This window comes from Suncus etruscus, chromosome 2 (genome assembly GCF_024139225.1).
Source record: "Suncus etruscus isolate mSunEtr1 chromosome 2, mSunEtr1.pri.cur, whole genome shotgun sequence".
In the NCBI taxonomy this organism is placed as follows: domain Eukaryota; kingdom Metazoa; phylum Chordata; class Mammalia; order Eulipotyphla; family Soricidae; genus Suncus; species Suncus etruscus.
Window position 1 is genome coordinate 5781879 of NC_064849.1, and position 16432 is coordinate 5798310.

The 16432-nt window shown below is 54.2% G+C and overlaps 1 protein-coding gene across 3 annotated transcripts; it reads right to left on the reverse strand.

Moving 5' to 3' along the window:
* Positions 1-856: 856 nt before the first annotated feature.
* On the reverse strand, positions 857-14002 carry CLCN7 (chloride voltage-gated channel 7). Of its 3 annotated transcripts, none has more exons than XM_049768348.1 (25): positions 13874-14002; positions 12382-12447; positions 11576-11644; positions 11417-11482; positions 11166-11298; positions 10978-11087; positions 10815-10895; positions 7314-7376; positions 7152-7235; positions 5251-5344; positions 5027-5091; positions 4803-4919; positions 4506-4560; positions 4201-4261; positions 3771-3909; positions 3423-3516; positions 3154-3323; positions 2866-2917; positions 2579-2706; positions 2422-2507; positions 2140-2269; positions 1975-2034; positions 1723-1893; positions 1555-1635; positions 857-1460 (listed from the first exon to the last, which is right to left on the reverse strand). In XM_049768348.1, the coding sequence occupies exons 1-25, from the start codon at positions 13970-13972 to the stop codon at positions 1374-1376; spliced, it is 2361 nt and encodes a 786-aa protein (XP_049624305.1). In that variant the 5' UTR covers positions 13973-14002; the 3' UTR covers positions 857-1373. The 3 variants fall into 3 exon arrangements, with proteins under 3 accessions (XP_049624305.1, XP_049624304.1, XP_049624306.1); XM_049768347.1 differs by having other exon boundaries at positions 11576-11647; XM_049768349.1 differs by lacking the exon at positions 12382-12447 and having other exon boundaries at positions 11576-11647.
* Between the last annotated feature and the right edge of the window lie 2430 nt (positions 14003-16432).

Here is a 16432-nt window from a genome sequence, read left to right on the forward strand (position 1 = left end):
CACAAGGGGCACACCAGACCAACGCAGGGCAACTGCCCTCACACCTCTCCTTCCTAGACACGATGGAGGTAGGTCACCGGTGCTTCTGGAACTTTCCTGGCTGGCCAGAACCTTGTGGCCCACGGCCAACTGCCAGTGAAACAGAGCCTTTCTTGGCTCATGGCCACTCAGACTAAGCAGGGAAGTGGCCCTGTCACAGCTATTTCAGCAAGGGCACAAGGGGCTAGTCAGCTCCCATAACCCGCACCACTGATGCACCTGCCATAGACAAGGTCTCCACTTTCAGACACACTTCCTGCACAGCCAAGTCAGTTAGAGCCCCCACCTGACACCTACCACCCAGGGCTGTGAGACCACCAGAAACAGATGAGACGTGGAAACCTCTCAAGGGTAGTGAGGGCTGTAACTCCCTCAGGGACAGTGAGTTTATCCCTTACTTCCTCCTTAGGGTTTTTGTTTTTTTTGGGGGGGTCACACCTGGGGCATTCAGGGGACTATATGGGATGCCGGGATTTGAACCACCATCCATCCTGTGTTAGTTGCATGCAAGATAAACACCTTACCGCTGTGCTATGGCTCCAGCCCCATCCTTAGGGTCTTTCTGCCCAAGTGAAGTGACCAGGTACAAGGATGTCAAAGGCAATAGGCCCTATGAAGAAGCCCAGTGTAATGTGCCTGCTTGGGGGGCCTGGAGAAAAACTGATGGACACAGTAGAGTCAAGGACTTGGGGCAAGTCTGGCACGCCAGTGATTCCCGTGTGCCCACTGCACCAGCTTCCAGGGCTCCTGTGTGTGTCCCCCCTCCAGACCCCACACCACATCCAGGGGCCTGAAGCTGTCACTGGGAAGAGCCAAGTAGCCATAAGGAAAATGTTTTTATTACACCCACTCAGACCCTCACCCGACCTGGAAAAGCCCTGTCAGGCAGTGTTGGCTGGTGCTCCCTAGAGCACCGTGAGTCAATCAGCCAAGGTCTATCAGCCCAGCACAGGGGCAGTGTTGCTGGCTCTGAACACTGTCCGGTGGACAGGCCACACAGGGTCGCTGCACCAAGCTCCGAAGCCCCTGTGACGCAGTGGCCTGAACTCCAGTTGGAAGGGGAAGGGACTCCATTGCTGCCCTGCGGGACCCGGGGGCCTGCCCTCTGGCCACAGTGGTCCCAAAGTCCAGGGCCTGGGCCAGGCCACTCCTGTCCTCTCAGTGGCCCGGAGCTGCCTTGAGCCCGGGGACACCCTATGACAGGTGCACACGCACACACATATACACATGTATGAATGCACATGGGCTTAGGACGGAGCAGTAGAGAAGTGTCTGGGGTATCATGGTTTGCAGGAGCCGTGTCCATCCCGGTGCCGAGCAGGGGCACTGCAGCTTCACGTCTGGGCCAGGGCGAGCTCCTCCAAACCCCCCTTCCCCAGCCGGTACCTGGCCAGGTCCTTTCTGGTCACGAGTCCCACCACCTGAGGGAGTGAAGGCAGGTGTGTGCAGGCCAGGACTGAGGTGGGGGGCAAGGTAGAGGTGGGGGCTGGGCTGAGGGGGGTGGGGAACCCTCACCTGATTGTGGTTGTCCACCACCACAAGGTGCCGCAGGCCCAGAGCCCGGAATAGCTTGAAGACCCTCGGCAGAGATGCCTCCTACAGGGAGAAGGTCCAGCTCTTCTTTTATCCCCCACAGCTCCCCACTCTGCCCCCGGCCTCAGCAGGTCCCGCCCCATGTGGTACCTGGGGCACAGTGTAAGGCGAGGGGTTCATAAACTCGGAGAGGTCCATGGTACAGTCGCGCTCATCCTGGGACACATGGATGGACTGGATGGGCGGGAAGCGCGGGTAGGCGTCCCGGAAGTCCTTCAGCCGCAGCCGCCGCCGCATCAGGCTGGACCTCTGCATGAAAACCTGTGCCGGGGTGCCGGGATGTGAGCCAGTGACCCTGAGAGTCCAAGGACCCGGGGAGCCGTCAACCTCGCCCACACCTACCTTGTGTTTCAGTAACACGATGAGCTGTGAGCGCAGGATGAGGCCTTGGAGCCGGGCTGGCTGTGGAGGGGAGAAGCCAAGCTGGGTGGGGAGTACTTGAGCCCCACATATGCACATAGGAGGGCAGTGGTAGGGCCAGGCCCTGGGCAGGTACTGGGCAGGTACCTGGGGGTCACCGGCAGGTGCCACAACAGGAAAACCATTGTGGTTGGAGCTGGTGTCGCTGAGGACATCCACAATGACGCCCACCTTCTCCTGTCTGCGCAGGCAAGTCACGGGCGTGCTCATCACCTCCCTGCGGGACAGACAGGGACCCCCATATCACTTCCCTGAGGAAAAGAGAGGACTCCATGACTAGCTCCCTGAAAGACAGGCAGGGATCCTATCAGGGACGCCTGTCACCTCCCTGAGGTTCTGGTACCTTCCCCCGGGTTCCCAAGGCGGTACCTGGCGGTGAGTGCATGGGAAGTGACAGGCGCCTCCCAGTGCAAGAAGGGGACGCTCTGCAGCTGGATATGCATGTCGTACAGGCCCTGGAGGAGATGGGGGGTGTCAGTGGGTGCCTTGTGAGGCCCAGCCCACACCCCCAGGCCTAGCTAGAGACCTCAATGAAGACGTCGCCCACGATCTTGGCGGTCATGAGCACCAGCATGATGGGGAAGCCGTAGGTGACATTGCTTGTAGCCTCCATCATGATGACTGTCAGGCTCAGCGTCATCCGCACGATCCCGCCTGTAGGGACCGACAGGCTCAGGCTGCTCAGGAGCCGCCAGTCCCGCTGTTCTGGTACCATCCATCCCCCAGGAGGCCTCAGATGGGGGTGGATATTCTATCTATCAGCAGCCTTCCAGCAAGTGCCCCACCTCGAAGCCCCCTGCAGGCCGAACTCACCCAGCTGAGCAGCAGCCCCCATCAGGGCATATTTGCCAGGGTCAGCCCAGATCTGTGGGAACACAGGACGTGGGGGGTCTTTAGCTCACATATGCACCACAGATACATGAGCACACATGTACAAAGACACACACATAACACACAACTGGGTGGATACACATGCACGCCCACACAAAGCCTCAACAGCTCAGCTGGTATGAGGCTGTGACTGTCCCCACATCCTCAGGCCACACACACACACTCGGGACTGTGGGTGGGTCCTGGCCCATCTCAGCATGGGGGCCTCACCGCATCTCCTGTGAGGTGGGACAGGGAGATGCCGAACAAGCGGCCCCAGGCGGCGCCGATAAGCAGTGAGGGGATGAAGACGCCAGCAGACACAGTTAGCCCGTAGGTCCAGCAGGCCAGGAAGAAGTAGACGAGGGTGAAGAGGCCCAGTGTGAGGGGGTTATAGGAGCCTGTGAGGATGGGCCGAAGGCTGCTGCGTGAGAGAAGAGACCGGCAGGCTGTAGAACCCAAGCCCACCCGGGTCCTCTGTGCCCGCCTGCAGGGGGTACCTGGGGGGTCGTGGAAAAGTCTGACCACACTTTTCTCTGGGGTGTTGAAGAAGGCGGCGGCCATTGAGTTGTATTCACCATCTGCACAGAAGAGCTAGGGGAAGGGCTGGAGGTGAGCATGAGGAAGGAATGGAGACAGCAGACAAGCCCCAGGGGTCAGGGCACAAACAGAGGTAGCAGATAGGTCCCCCAGGTGACCCCCACCCATAGGTATTGTGCTCCCAGGTGCTCTCATCTGGGTGCCGTGGCATGTCTGTATCCTGTGCGCAGGTGTGTTATCTGCATACACATGTCTGAGGACACACATGTGCATGTGTAGATCTGTGCCCCTGGGATCCCCAGGCCCACCTGCAGCGGGTAGGACACGGAGCTCCCCCGCAGAGGCTTGCAGTCGAGGGATGAGTAGATGAGCACGAAGGCCACCGTGGCTGTGACAGCAGCCACCAGCATGGCCTCGAGCACCTGGAGGCAGGGCCGGTGGATGTACCTACAGGGGACAGGTGGGGCTCTGTCACTGCCCAACACTTGCTATCCCCGACCTCTGTGGGTGACAGAGGGGGGCAGGCCTCACAGCACAAGATAAGTGCTGCATACCAAGTTCCTGACACTGTCTATGGGCTAAAGGTGTGAGTCTGGCCTGGCCGAGCAGGTGCACATAGGTGTAGCAGAGGGTACAAGTAGTGGGCCATGGTGCTGCCCTATCTCCAATGGATACACCTGAGAATACCAGCAGGAGGCCCCGCAGCTGTGGGACTGCACGGCTCGAACAGCGACTTACCTGATTCGAAACATCGTCAGCCAGTAGTTGAGGGCATTGAAAACAGCTCCAAGAATGCCACCTGGGAGGGAGGGCGGGCATGCATGAGGGCAGAGGGCAGGGGCTATGGGCTCCAGTTCCTGCAGATGGAGGCTGAGAGGAAGGCAGGATCCCAGCGCCTGGACTCTCAAACACAGCCAGGTGCCTGTACCCAATGTGGTCCCTGAGCCCCGAGGGGCCTCCCTGCTACGGTTTCTGTTCTTGGGAAGGGGAGTGCGTCAGGGAGGGGTATGCTTCTGTCTTGGTACCCCCATGCTTGGCCTTACCCAGCACGCCCATGGCGATGAAGATGGGGATCTCGTGGATGGTATACAACATTTTCTGGGAAGAGAAGCCAGTGTCTCAACTTTCAGACAGGCAGCCCGGGCTGGCCCACGGTGGTCACAAACCTCTGGGGGGGGGGGGGGGCTGTTCCCCATACCAGATCAGCCCCTAGGGTCTCTGGGCATAGGGTGTATGGTGGTAGGGACCCTGGGGTGCAGCTTGGGACTGGCCCCCTGAGGTGCCGCAAGGCCGTCTGAACTCCAGGCCCACCACATATGCAGGCGGGAGCAGCACATCACCTCACTGTCAAATCGGCCGAAGTTGATGAGGCCAGGGCTGGACAGGTCCCACACGTTTCCGTGGTAAATGCTCAGGACGAAGTTCAGGGTGAAGGTGGAGATCATAGATGCGAAGAACTGGGGCGAAAAGCAGAGAGGATCTGGTTGCAGGAGTATGGGGAGGAGCAGAATGGGGCTGGGTGGGGCGCGGGGAGGTGCACAGGGACAGGTTCCTCAGTACTCACAATCCTCCAGGTCAGGAACTGGTTCCAGAACGAGGCACCTTCCTCCAAGCTGAACAGGACCCCACCTGCAACAGGAGCAGCAGCCTATGGCACCTCCCTGTGCAGACAGGCCTACGCATACATGACTTTGCTCAGGAGCCAAAGCTGGCAGAAGGTTCCTAGGAGAGCAGGTTGGGGGTCCCCAGGAAAGTAGTGGGGGGGGGGGAGCTGGAACAGGCCCTTACCCACGGGGGCACCAAATGCAGCTGACACTCCAGCAGCAGCTCCAGCAGAGACAAAATCCCGCTTCTCTGTGTCTCTGCGGAAATACTCGAAGATCTGGGGGACAGGGACAGAGAGGGGAGGGTCTCAGCACGGCCTCGAGGGCACATCCCTCAAAAGGGAGCACTGACTCATGAGCAGACGAAGACCAAAGACCTAGGTATGGGAAGGACAACAGTGGGATGGAGTGGTAACAGCAGGGTGGGTGTTTACCTTATATGCAGCTGACCTGGGTTCAATCCCTGATATCCAGAGGGTCCCACAAGTCTGCCAGTGTAAGGTATACCTCCCCCAAAGCCCTAAACTTTCTGTTGAAATGTCAATCACACCTGGATTACAGGGTCACCCCCACCCTGGTAGGTGGGGATCTATAGGATAAAGAAAAGGGTCTGGCTGGGGAGAAGGGAGAAGAAAGAGGCAAAGAGCCAGAGGAGAAGCAGCAGAGAGGAAGCTGCTTGGAATAAGCACCTTGGAATAAAGATGGTTGACTCCAATGAAACTTTTAACTGACTGCTTATGAATTTTTTTTTTTTTGTTTTTTTTGTTTTTTGGGTCACACCCGGCAGCACTCAGGGGCTACTCTTGGCTCTATGCTCAGAAATTGCCCCTGTCAGGCACAGGGGACCATATGGGTGCCGGGATTCGAACCACCGACCTTCTGCATACAAGGCAAATGCCTTATATCTATGCTATCTCTCTGGCCCCACTTGTGAATTACTTTTTCGTCACTACTACCCTGCATCTTCAGACCTTCCACCAAAGGTGCCAGGCCATGCTGTGCCAAGAAAGGCCTCACTCAGACATGTGGACATTAGTTAGATATTATATATATTTATATATGCCTATGTGTATAATATTTATATATAAATATAGGTGTATATATATATATATATATATATGTATTGGTTTCTAGGCACACCCGATGACACTCAGGGGTTACTCCTGGCTCTGTGCTCAGAAATCACTCCTGGCTTTGGGGCCGGAGAAATAGCACACAATGGTAGAGCATTTGCCTACCAAATGGACGGTGGTTCGAATCCTGGCATCCCATATGGTCCCCTGTGCCTGCCAGGAGTGATTCTGAGCACAGAGCCAGGAGTAACCCGTGTGCATCACTGGGTGTGGCCCAAAAAACAAACAAGCCAAAAAAAATTTGCTCCTGGATTGGAGAACCATATGGGATGCCTGGGATCAAACCTAGATCTGTCCTGGTCAGCCGCCTATAAGGCAAACACCCTATCACTATGCTATTGCTCCAGGCCCTAGACATTATATTTTATATTAAAACAACATGCCAGGAATGATTTCTTTCTTTTCTTTTTTTTACTTTTGGGTCACACCTGGCAGCGCTCAGGAGTTACTCCTGGTTCTGTGTTCAGAAATTGCTTCTAGCAGGGTTGGGGTACCATATAGGATGCTGGGGATGGAACACCACAGTCAGTCACAGGTTGGCTGTGTACAAGACAAATGCCCTATGCTGTGCTATCATTCTAGTCCACCAGGAATAAATTCTCAGGACAGAGCCAGGAGTAAGTACAGAGCAACACTGGGTGTGGACCCAAGACAAAACAAAACACCAGGGAAGAATGAAGAGCAGAAGGCCCCTGAGAAATTCAAGACTATAGAGATGCTGAGCAGAGTCAGCACATGGAAGACTCAGGGCAGGGAACTTCAAGGGCTGGCGACTAGAGCCTACTTCATTGCAAGTAGTCAGGGTTCTAGCCCCAGTCCCTAAATATACCACCACTGCCAGATATGGGGCCTCTGAGAAGTTTGGTTGGTAGACCAACCCTTCCCTAGACCCTTCAGATGTGCCCAGCCGTTCTGCCATCCATGGCCCGCAGTTGAACAGAGCCCCACACACCTTGAAATCTCGCTTCAGTGACGTGGATCTCCCCTGGGACACTCCAGCAGCGATGACAGAGCCAGAGTGGATCATCGGGCCTTCCTGGAAAGAGATGCAGAAGAGCCGCTGAATGAGGGCAAGATCCACCCTGTGGGCTTGGGGCCGGCCACATGCACTTACCTTGCCCACAGCCAGGCCGCCCACTACCGACAGGATCACACCGGACACCTTGATCACCAGGGTCTGGAACAAAGGGCATGTGCTGAGTCCGGGGTCAGAGGGAAAAGCCAAGGCAGGGACCCAGGCATTGCATTGACATGCCCAGCTCTGTGCACAACCCAGGCCTGCCCCTCCCTTGAGCAGGTCTAGGAAAGTCATCTCTGAATCACTGAGTCATGGGTCCAGAGTACAGTGTGAAGTGTAGTGTTAAAATGTGGGTGTACCTATTTAAGACCCTGAGACCCACCCATTTCTGGGAGGGGTCTTGGGAACCGGATAGTAGGCGTAACTCTACCTGCAAGACCTGGCCCATTCCGGGGAGGGGTCTTGAAATAGGTAGATAAACCCGGGAGCCAGGGGGTTAAGGGTCTTTGCCTTTTGGCCCTGCTGGGCTCTCTGAGGGAAATGTCTGAAATAAGATGCAGGGCAAGTTTGGAATGGCTAAATGCTTAAAAGGTTATGAGATAGGCCACACACCTGTGGTGGTCAGGGCCTGAATAAAGATAATGCTTCCTGAGGTCTGCCTGCTTGTGAGTCTGATTCCGCCGTTCGCCTAACCTGGAACCTGCAGGATCATGGGGGTTGCTGAGCCACGTGGCCTGGGATGGCACAGAGAGAAATCCACCGCCATCCAGCCCCATTGTTAATTATTTAACACTACAATTGGCGCCCGAACAGGGACCAATGTGGGTGTACCTATTTAAGACCCTGAGACCCACCCATTTCTGGGAGGGGTCTTGGGAAACGGATAGTAGGCGTAACTCTACCTGCAAGACCCGGCCCATTCCGGGGAGGGGTCTTGAAATAGGTAGATAAACCTGGGAGCCAGGGGGTTAAGGGTCTTTGCCTTTTGGCCCTGCTGGGCTCTCTGAGGGAAATGGCTGAAATAAGACGCAGGGCAAGTTTGGAATGGCTAAATGCTTAAAAGGTTATGAGATAGGCCACACACCTGTGGTGGTCAGGGCCTGAATAAAGATAATGCTTCCTGAGGTCTGCCTGCTTGTGAGTCTGATTCCGCCGTTCGCCTAACCTGGAACCTGCCGGATCATGGGGGTTGCTGAGCCACGTGGCCTGGGATGGCACAGAGAGAAATCCACCGCCATCCAGCCCCATCGTTAATTATTTAACACTACAAATGGCGCTCCGAACTTTGACCTAAATCCTGGACCCAAGAAAACAGCTAATATGGTGAGATTTCTGCTTTTCAGTTTCATTTTGGCTCTTTTCGGGTGCACTGAGCCCAAAACCCTGGGCCACGTGCAACAATGTTCAAACATGGCCGTGACCCCTTCCAGGGGAAGAAGGGCAACTGAAAGAAGAGAGGTGGACGCTTGCATCACCTCCAGCCCAGGCCCAGGCCCAAAACTAACACTTTGTTACAAGAAACAAAAACCTCGGCCTCTTCAAAAACTAATTAAAAGTCTAAATTGGAAACGGAGGAGAAAAAAGACTATTTAAAATGGACTGATTTTCTGAGAATGACCTTTGGCTTGAATTTGGATTTCGACTTTGAAAATTTCGGACTGAACTTTTAGTTTAAATAACTTTGAACTTTGAACATCCAAAAGCCCTCTGCAAAAAAGCTGTGGCCGAGGGGCCGGGTAGGTGGCGCTGGAGGTAAGGTGTCTGCCTTGCAAGCGCTAGCCAAGGAAGGACCGCGGTTCGATCCCCCCGGCGTCCCATATGGTTCCCCCAAGCCAGGGGCGATTTCTGAGCACATAGCCAGGAGTAACCCCTGAGCGTCAAACGGGTGTGGCCCAAAAAAAAAAAAAAAAAAAAAAAGCTGTGGCCGAAAACTGGCTTGCTAAGTGCTGCCCGGAGGGGAAAAGCGGCGAAAAGCTCCTATCAGCCCAAAAGCAGGAACGCCTCAGCTCAGCTCAGCTCAGCTTTTGCTCCGCTGCAAGCCTGGAAAGGTGAAACAGCAGAAGCAAACCTGCGACCTCATGGTCTACAAAACCGTCTGCGGGGGCCTGAAACTGAAAGGAAGCCACGTGGTAAGATCAGCGTGGAACAAACCAGCAAGTTTACAGAAGCCACGTGGTGAGATCAGCGTGGGACAAATTAATCATTTTAAGTATAGGAACTAAGCGGGTAGTCTTATATTTTACTCATAGTTGGTGATGGAATAAGTTTTAGTTAGTTAGTGGTTAAAAAATAAAAATAATAGGAAGGTAATACAGCTTAGCCCATTTAAAATCTGATTTCTAACCACCTGCATCTTTGTCTTAGTCATTTTCTTTATAATTTAAATGTGTTTTGTTGTCTTTCATAGTTAATATTTTCAATTGCAAAATGTTTTATTGTGTATTTTAATGTACTTAGCCTGTTTTTATAATGTATGTTATGCATGTATGCTGAAGTACTTGTGTATAGGAAAGGTATAGAAACAATAAAGTTCCCCCAATATAGTTTAAAAGTATAGGAACATAAAAGTTCTGGAATAGTGCTTGGTAAAAAAGCATTAATAAAATTTTAGGTTACAGGTGTACAGTATATTTTGCAAAAATATGTTTTTGAAAAGGGCTGGTATATTAATTTTCACTTTATTACGTTGCTGCATGAAAATATTAACCCACCTTTGGCTAAAGGTGGAGTCAAAATTACAAAAGGCTCTTTTTATATTTTAAAGAAGGGGGAAATGTTACTCCACCCTGGATTTACGTGTAGCGACCTGAGACCCACCCATTTCTGGGAGGGGTCTTGGGTACCGGATAATAGGTGTGACTTTACCTGCAAAGCCCGGCCCATTCCTGGGAGGGATCTTGGAATAGGTAGATAAACCCGGAAGCCAAGGGATTAAGGGGCTTTTGCCTTTTGGCCCTGCTGGGCTCTCTGAGGGAGATGGCTGAAAGAGGATAAGACGCAGGGCAAGCCTAGGATGGCTGTATGCTTGAAAGGTTATGAGTAGGCCACACACATGTGGTGGCTAGGGCCTAAATAAAGATGATTCTTCCTGAAGCCTGCCTGTGAGTGAGTGATTACGCCGATTACCTGGGCCTGGAACCCGCAGGCTAAATGGGGTTGCAGACGTTTGCCTTGCACACAGTTAACCCAATTTGGAGTCCCTAGCATCCCATGTGTTTCCCTGCCAGTAGTAATTCCTGAGCTTAGAGCCAGGAGCACAGCTGGATGTGGTCTCTACCATCACCAAAAAATAACCCATTGAGTCATTACACAAAGCTCATAGCATGAACATTCCAGTGTGGGCACCAGACATCATGCCACACAATCTCATGGCTGACCCTAGCTCCAGTTCCTAAAATCTCCCTTCACATTGGAAATCTGGGAGACCCCAGCTTCCTACTTGGAAACAGAGCATCACTCACAAAATCAGGGATATAGGGTAAAGGGAAAGTGGAAGGAAGGGAGAGACAGGCAAAAACAGTGCCTGCACTGCACACTCACGCACCATGGCCAAGCATGCAGAGCTGGGGTGTCCCACCCACCATGGCAGGAACTCACCTTGAGTCGGACGACATGAGGGATTTTCACCCCGTTGAGGAAGCACTTGATCTGGGGGATCCCACTTCCTGCAGCGACTGGCTGGAAGGAGAAAGACATGCTGGCTGGCATGGCCCAGAGGGTCTCACAGGTGAGGCAGGCTCAGGGAGCAGTCGGGCCATACCTCTATGAAGGCGACGATGGCAGAACCAATCAGCACGAAGGCAGCGTTGAGGGAGGCCCATAGCAGCAACGAGAAGGACAAACCCCCATTCTCCGTGAACTTATCGATGTCTGTTCTCGTCAAGGGCCTCCCCAGCTTCATAGCTGCCCCCCCCCCCACCACCCCACACTACTAGAGGACAAGGATACTGCCCTTAACCAGCTGGTATTTGAGGTCGGCCAAGTTTTCCACCATGATGTCAATGAAACAGGCCACTAGGCCCGTAAGAACGCCAATGACTGCGCAGATAAACCAGCGTTTGATTTCCACCGTCCGGAAGGCCTGTGTGGGGATCAGTCACGGGGTGCGGTGATTCCCTCCAGGCTGTTTTGTGCCCATTCCCTCGTGCCCCCCAGCCCTCCCCATGCCCACACCCTAGGCCCACACCCCATAACCTCACCGTGTGGTTAATGCGTCGTTCCTCTTCCAGGAACAGCTGGTTCTCACTGTTGTCATAGTCTAGGCTCTGGGGGCCAAGGAGGAGCAGAAGGAGGTTGAGGGTCACGTGACCAAAGGATCACGGTGGCAGTGATGTGCAGGGAAAGAGGTGCAGGCCTACCTCGTACTTGAGCGATAGAAGCTTCTCGTTGTGCGGAATCTCCTTGGGCTGTGGCAGCGGAGGGTCAGCCTGCTGTGGAGGAAGAACCATAAGGAGCAGCGTCCACACCTATGGTCCTGCCAGGCACACTGGGGGATCGGGAGGGCATTGGCTGGGTACAGAGCATCACCAGGAGACCTTCCTCAGAAACCCTAAGTGAGGGGCCTGGAGAGGTTGTGGCAGTGGCCAGGTGGGTGCTGTTGAGGCAGCTCTGACTGCAAACAAGGAAGCAGGCATGTCCTAGTGAGGGGGCAGTGTTCTGAGGATTCCAGAGAGTTGCTGACAGGAATCGGCAGGGTGGGGTCTGTGGGCAGCCCAAGAAATGGCACTGGGAGAGGAAGCCCCACTGGAGTTGCGGTGTCTAGCAGCAGATTTGATACCACCCTTACCTGTGAGCACAGAAATAGGACAGGCTGGGAGATGCTCGGGTGTGGAGCACTGTTATACAAGGGGGCCCTGGAGCTGAGTCCCAGAACTACACAGTCCCCCAAAGCTGCAAGAGGTTCACCCCCCAAATCAACAGTGGACCAATTCTTCAGCAACCAGCATGGGGCAGATGGAGGGAGCGACAGCAGAAGGGCAGGGACAGGAAAGGGCCACTTTCACGAACAACTTCCTCACAGCCACTAGAAGCTTCAAAAGCCTGTTACACCCTCCCTGGCCAGGAAGAAGGACGGAGAGGAGATAGTCCTGCTTGCAGCCCACTGGGTCTGACCCCCAGCCCTGCAGTGACCTGAGCCCTGCACCAGGTTGTGGCAGCAACTCACCGGGTCCAGGAGCTCGTCATCCAGCTCCACAGTGCTCATATGGCCGGCACGGACTGGTGCAGGTAGCTGGGGTGGGGGTAAACAGCTCAGCTTCCGGCCATGGAGCGTCGCCTACTGAGAGGTCAGCCCAGGCGGGGACCCCAGAGCCTCTGGATCACAGCCTCCCGCTGTACTCAGCATCAAACAGATGCTGCCGGGCCAGTGGGCATAGGGTCTGTATTGCACAAGACCCCTGACCCCAGTCCATCACACCCAGAGACCTCTGCTCACAGAAATCATGGCAAGTGGGTGACAGACACATCTCCCGGCTGTTCTGGTGCCCGTGAAGGACACAACCCATCCTTGTGTCTTCTGAACTTGACTTTCCTGACCCATGTTTGAGCCTCCAGAATCCTGCATCCTATATGATATCCTGAGCACCTCTGGGAGTGACCCCCAAAGCCAAAAACCAGGGATCTGAATATTGCTGAGTGTGGCCCCCAAACCAAAACAAAGAAAAAAAAAAAAAGAGGAAACATTATTCAAGAAAAAGAGAACAAACCCGGGGACTGAAGCAATAACACAGTGGGATAGGGTGTTTGCCTTGCACGTTGCCAACCCAGGACAGACGGTGGGTGGTTCGATTCCCGGCATCCCATATGGTCCCCGGAGCCTGCCAGGAGCGATTTCTGAGCGCAAAGCCAGGAGTAACCCCTGAGTGCCGCCGGGTGTGACCCCAAAACAACAACAACAACAACAACAACAAAAAGAAATAAAAATGGGGCCGGAGAGAGGTAGCATGGGGTAGCACACCCAGCTCAAAGAGCGTTTGCCTTGCATGCAGAAAGTCGGCGGTTCGAATCCCGGCATCCCATATGGTCCCCCGTGCCTTCCAGGAGCAATTTCTGTTTCGTTTTTATTTTTATTTATTTATTTATTTTGTGGAATTTGGGTCATACCCGGCAGTGCTCAGGGGTTATTCCTGGCTCCAGGCTCAGAAATTGCTCCTGGCAGGCACGGGGGACCATATGGGGTGCCGGGATTTGAACCGATGACCTCCTGCATGAAAGACAAACGCCTTACCTCCATGCTATCTCTCCGGCCCCCCAGGAGCAATTTCTGAGCGCAAAGCCAGGAGGAACCCCTGGGTGCCGCCGGGTGTGACCACCAAACAAAAATAAATAAAACCCAGCAAACATTTCCCGTGCCGACAGACTCAGGTGGTGGTGTGGGCAGGTCGGACCTGCACAGTGGGACACTGTTCCAGAACTCGGGGAGCCTCCGGACCGCCCCAGCCCACGCCCCCAAACCTGCAATCGGCGTTGCAAGGAGAACATGGCCCATGGCAAAGGGCTCGGGCCGTGCCAAGCCGCGGCTCCTCGCACCGGGAGACGCGCCCGGTCCAGGACGCGGGCGCGAGCCCAAGAACCCCCCATGTCCCGCGCCCACCTGGCTCAGCCCGCTCCAATCGGCTGGCAGGCCGGGCACCGGCGCCCCTGTCAACCCCGCTTACCTGGCGGGCGGCGGGCCCGGCCCCGTTCAGCAGCGGCACCGCCTCGTCCTCGTCCAAATCGCGGCCGGACCACGACACCTTTTTGGAAACGTTGGCCATGCCCGCCGCCCGAGGGACCGGCCGGGCCGACTCGTGACAGCGTCTGGTCACGTGATGGGTCACATGACCCGCGACGGCCGCCGAGGGCCTGCGCGCGGGGCCTCTTGGGAAGTGTGGCTGCTGCGCGTGGGGCCTCCTGGGAAGTGTGGCTGCTGCTGCGCGCGGGGCCTCCTGGGAAGTGTGGTTCTGTTGCGCGCGGGGCCTCCTGGGAGGTGTGTCCCCGCGCCTAGGCTTTCTGGGCGTTGTGCAGGGCCGGCCTACGTGTTTTTTGGGGGATGCATCGCCCCTAATTAGAACTTCTGCACATGGATGTACACGGAATCTATTATACTGAGTGAAATAAGTCAGCGAGAGAGAGAAAAACGTAGAATGGTCTCACTCATCTATGGGTTTTAAGAAAAATGAAAGACATTCTTGCAATTATAATTTTCAGACACAAAAGAGAAAAGAGGTGGAAGTTACAGCTCACTTCAGGAAGCTCACCACAAATAGGGATGAGTTTAGTTAGAGAAATAAGTACATTTTGGACTGTCCTAATAATGAGAATGTATGAGAGAAATGGAAAGCCTGTCTAGAGTACAGGCGGGGATCAGGTGGGGAGGAGGGAGATTTGGGACATTGGTGATGGGAATGTTGCACTGGTGATGGGTGGTGTTCTTTACATGACTGAAACCCAAACACAATCATGTATGTAATCAAGGTGTTTAAATAAAATATTTAAAAAAAGAAAAAGAAAAAGAACTTCTGCGTCCCCAGGAAATGATCCCCTAGTTCAGGAGCGCATTTCCTGCGGCTGAACCCCGGCCACGGCTTCGACCTGGGGCAGAGAGGCCGCCTGAGTGCTTGGGGCTAGGGCTGAGGCTACTGGGGGCGCTCCATTGGGGTTCCGAAAAGTGAGCAGGGGCGGCAGGGGAGCCAGACCCGCTGCAGGTTATATACATCTTTCATGTTTCTGAATGAAACTGTGTTTAGGGCCCGAGAATGCTTATAGATGGGGGGCTGAAGTGCAAACAGGCTGAACTTATGTCCCAAGCACCATTTTCCTAAGCATGGAGCCAGAGGTGGTCCCCATGCACCATCATGCGTGTGACCCAAAAACAAAGCACCAAAAAAAGGGGGGTCACACCTTCGATGCCTAGGACTGGATTCTGGTGGTTCTCAGGGTATGTCGTACCTGGGTGTTTGGGGGTGTATTGCTGACTGGAAAAGGAAACTGAGCACCTCTCTCACTATTGGAAATAAAACCAAAACTAACCTTGCAAGAAGAGGAAGTCTCTCAGGGGCTTTCATTTCTTTCGAAAAGTGTCTGGCAAGTTCCTCTGGAAGAACTAAGTTGCCACATTCATAAGTTAGGGGAGCCAAGGAGAAGAGAGGCAGCATAGGCTTGGGAGGGCAGGGTGAGCTGGAGGAACTGCCCTTCCAGGAGCCCAATAGACCAGGGCAGTGTTGGGGGAACAGGATTTTAGGATTCTACGATAGAACTGAGTTACAGGAGGATATGACTCCCTGAGGTTCCCACAGGCTCCCTCCTCCAGCTGGCGCAACCCCTCCATAGGCATGGTCACATTGAAGTCTGCACAGGCCACTGGCACACCCAGCTCAATGCTCCTGTTAGCTCTGCTGGCACCTGCCTGTCCTCCAGGAGTCCTGACATGGGACCTTCCATCCTCACAAGCACAGTGGAAGAGCTGCCAGGATGTGATTCAGGGATCCACCGGCACGAGGACCCATGGGAGTTTCCAATCACATGTCTTCCCTGAGCTTGACTCATGGGCAGGCGCAGGTGGGAGGTGGGGTGGCCTCTATGCAGCCTAGAGCATATCAAGGGCCACCACAGCCAAATGGTGCTAACGGTCACTGCAGCCTCCTTCTGTACTTCACTGCTGTTCTCCACGGATGGTAACCACCAGTCTGTTTCCAAGCTCTGTCTTTGTCCGCTCTAGATGAATGTGCAGGGCCGGAGCCATAGTGCAACAGGGATGGCACTTGCCTTGCATGCAGCTGACCTGGGTGGGTTCAATGCCCAGTACCCCAGATGATCCAGAGTCCCACTTGGAGCACAAAGCTCTGAGTACTGCTGGTTGTGGCCCAGAAACAAAGGGGGAAAATATGTCAGGGCTCTCCACTACCCTGTCTCTCTTTCACACACACATATATACACATGCGCACATAAACAACTCTCCTCTCTGTTCCCACTGACCTTCCAAGTGAGTTTATATTGCACCGAGGCTTGGAAACAGATTTAATTATTTTACTGTAGTTACATATACTAACCGTCCAGGTGCTTTTATTGTCACAATTCTGATATTGTCTAATGTCAAAAAGACATACGATAGGATCAGAGTGATATAGGACAATGGGGAGGGTGTTTGCCTTTTATGCGGCCAATCAGGATTTCATCCCTAGCACCTTATATGGCCCCTAGCCCGACAGAGCCAGGAATTAGCCTAAGCACCACTG

Bases quoted from the DNA above. Each gene is read 5' to 3' on its own strand.
- CLCN7 (XM_049768347.1), bottom strand. From the start codon at position 13,972: ATGGCCAACGTTTCCAAAAAGGTGTCGTGGTCCGGCCGCGATTTGGAC. The intron at 11,088-11,165 runs GTATCCTTGTCC...TGACGAGAACAG, and splicing joins ATACCAGCTGGTTAAGGGCA to ACATCGATAAGTTCACGGAG. The intron at 4,920-5,026 runs GTGAGTACTGAG...TTTTCGCCCCAG, and splicing joins AGTTCCTGACCTGGAGGATT to TTCTTCGCATCTATGATCTC.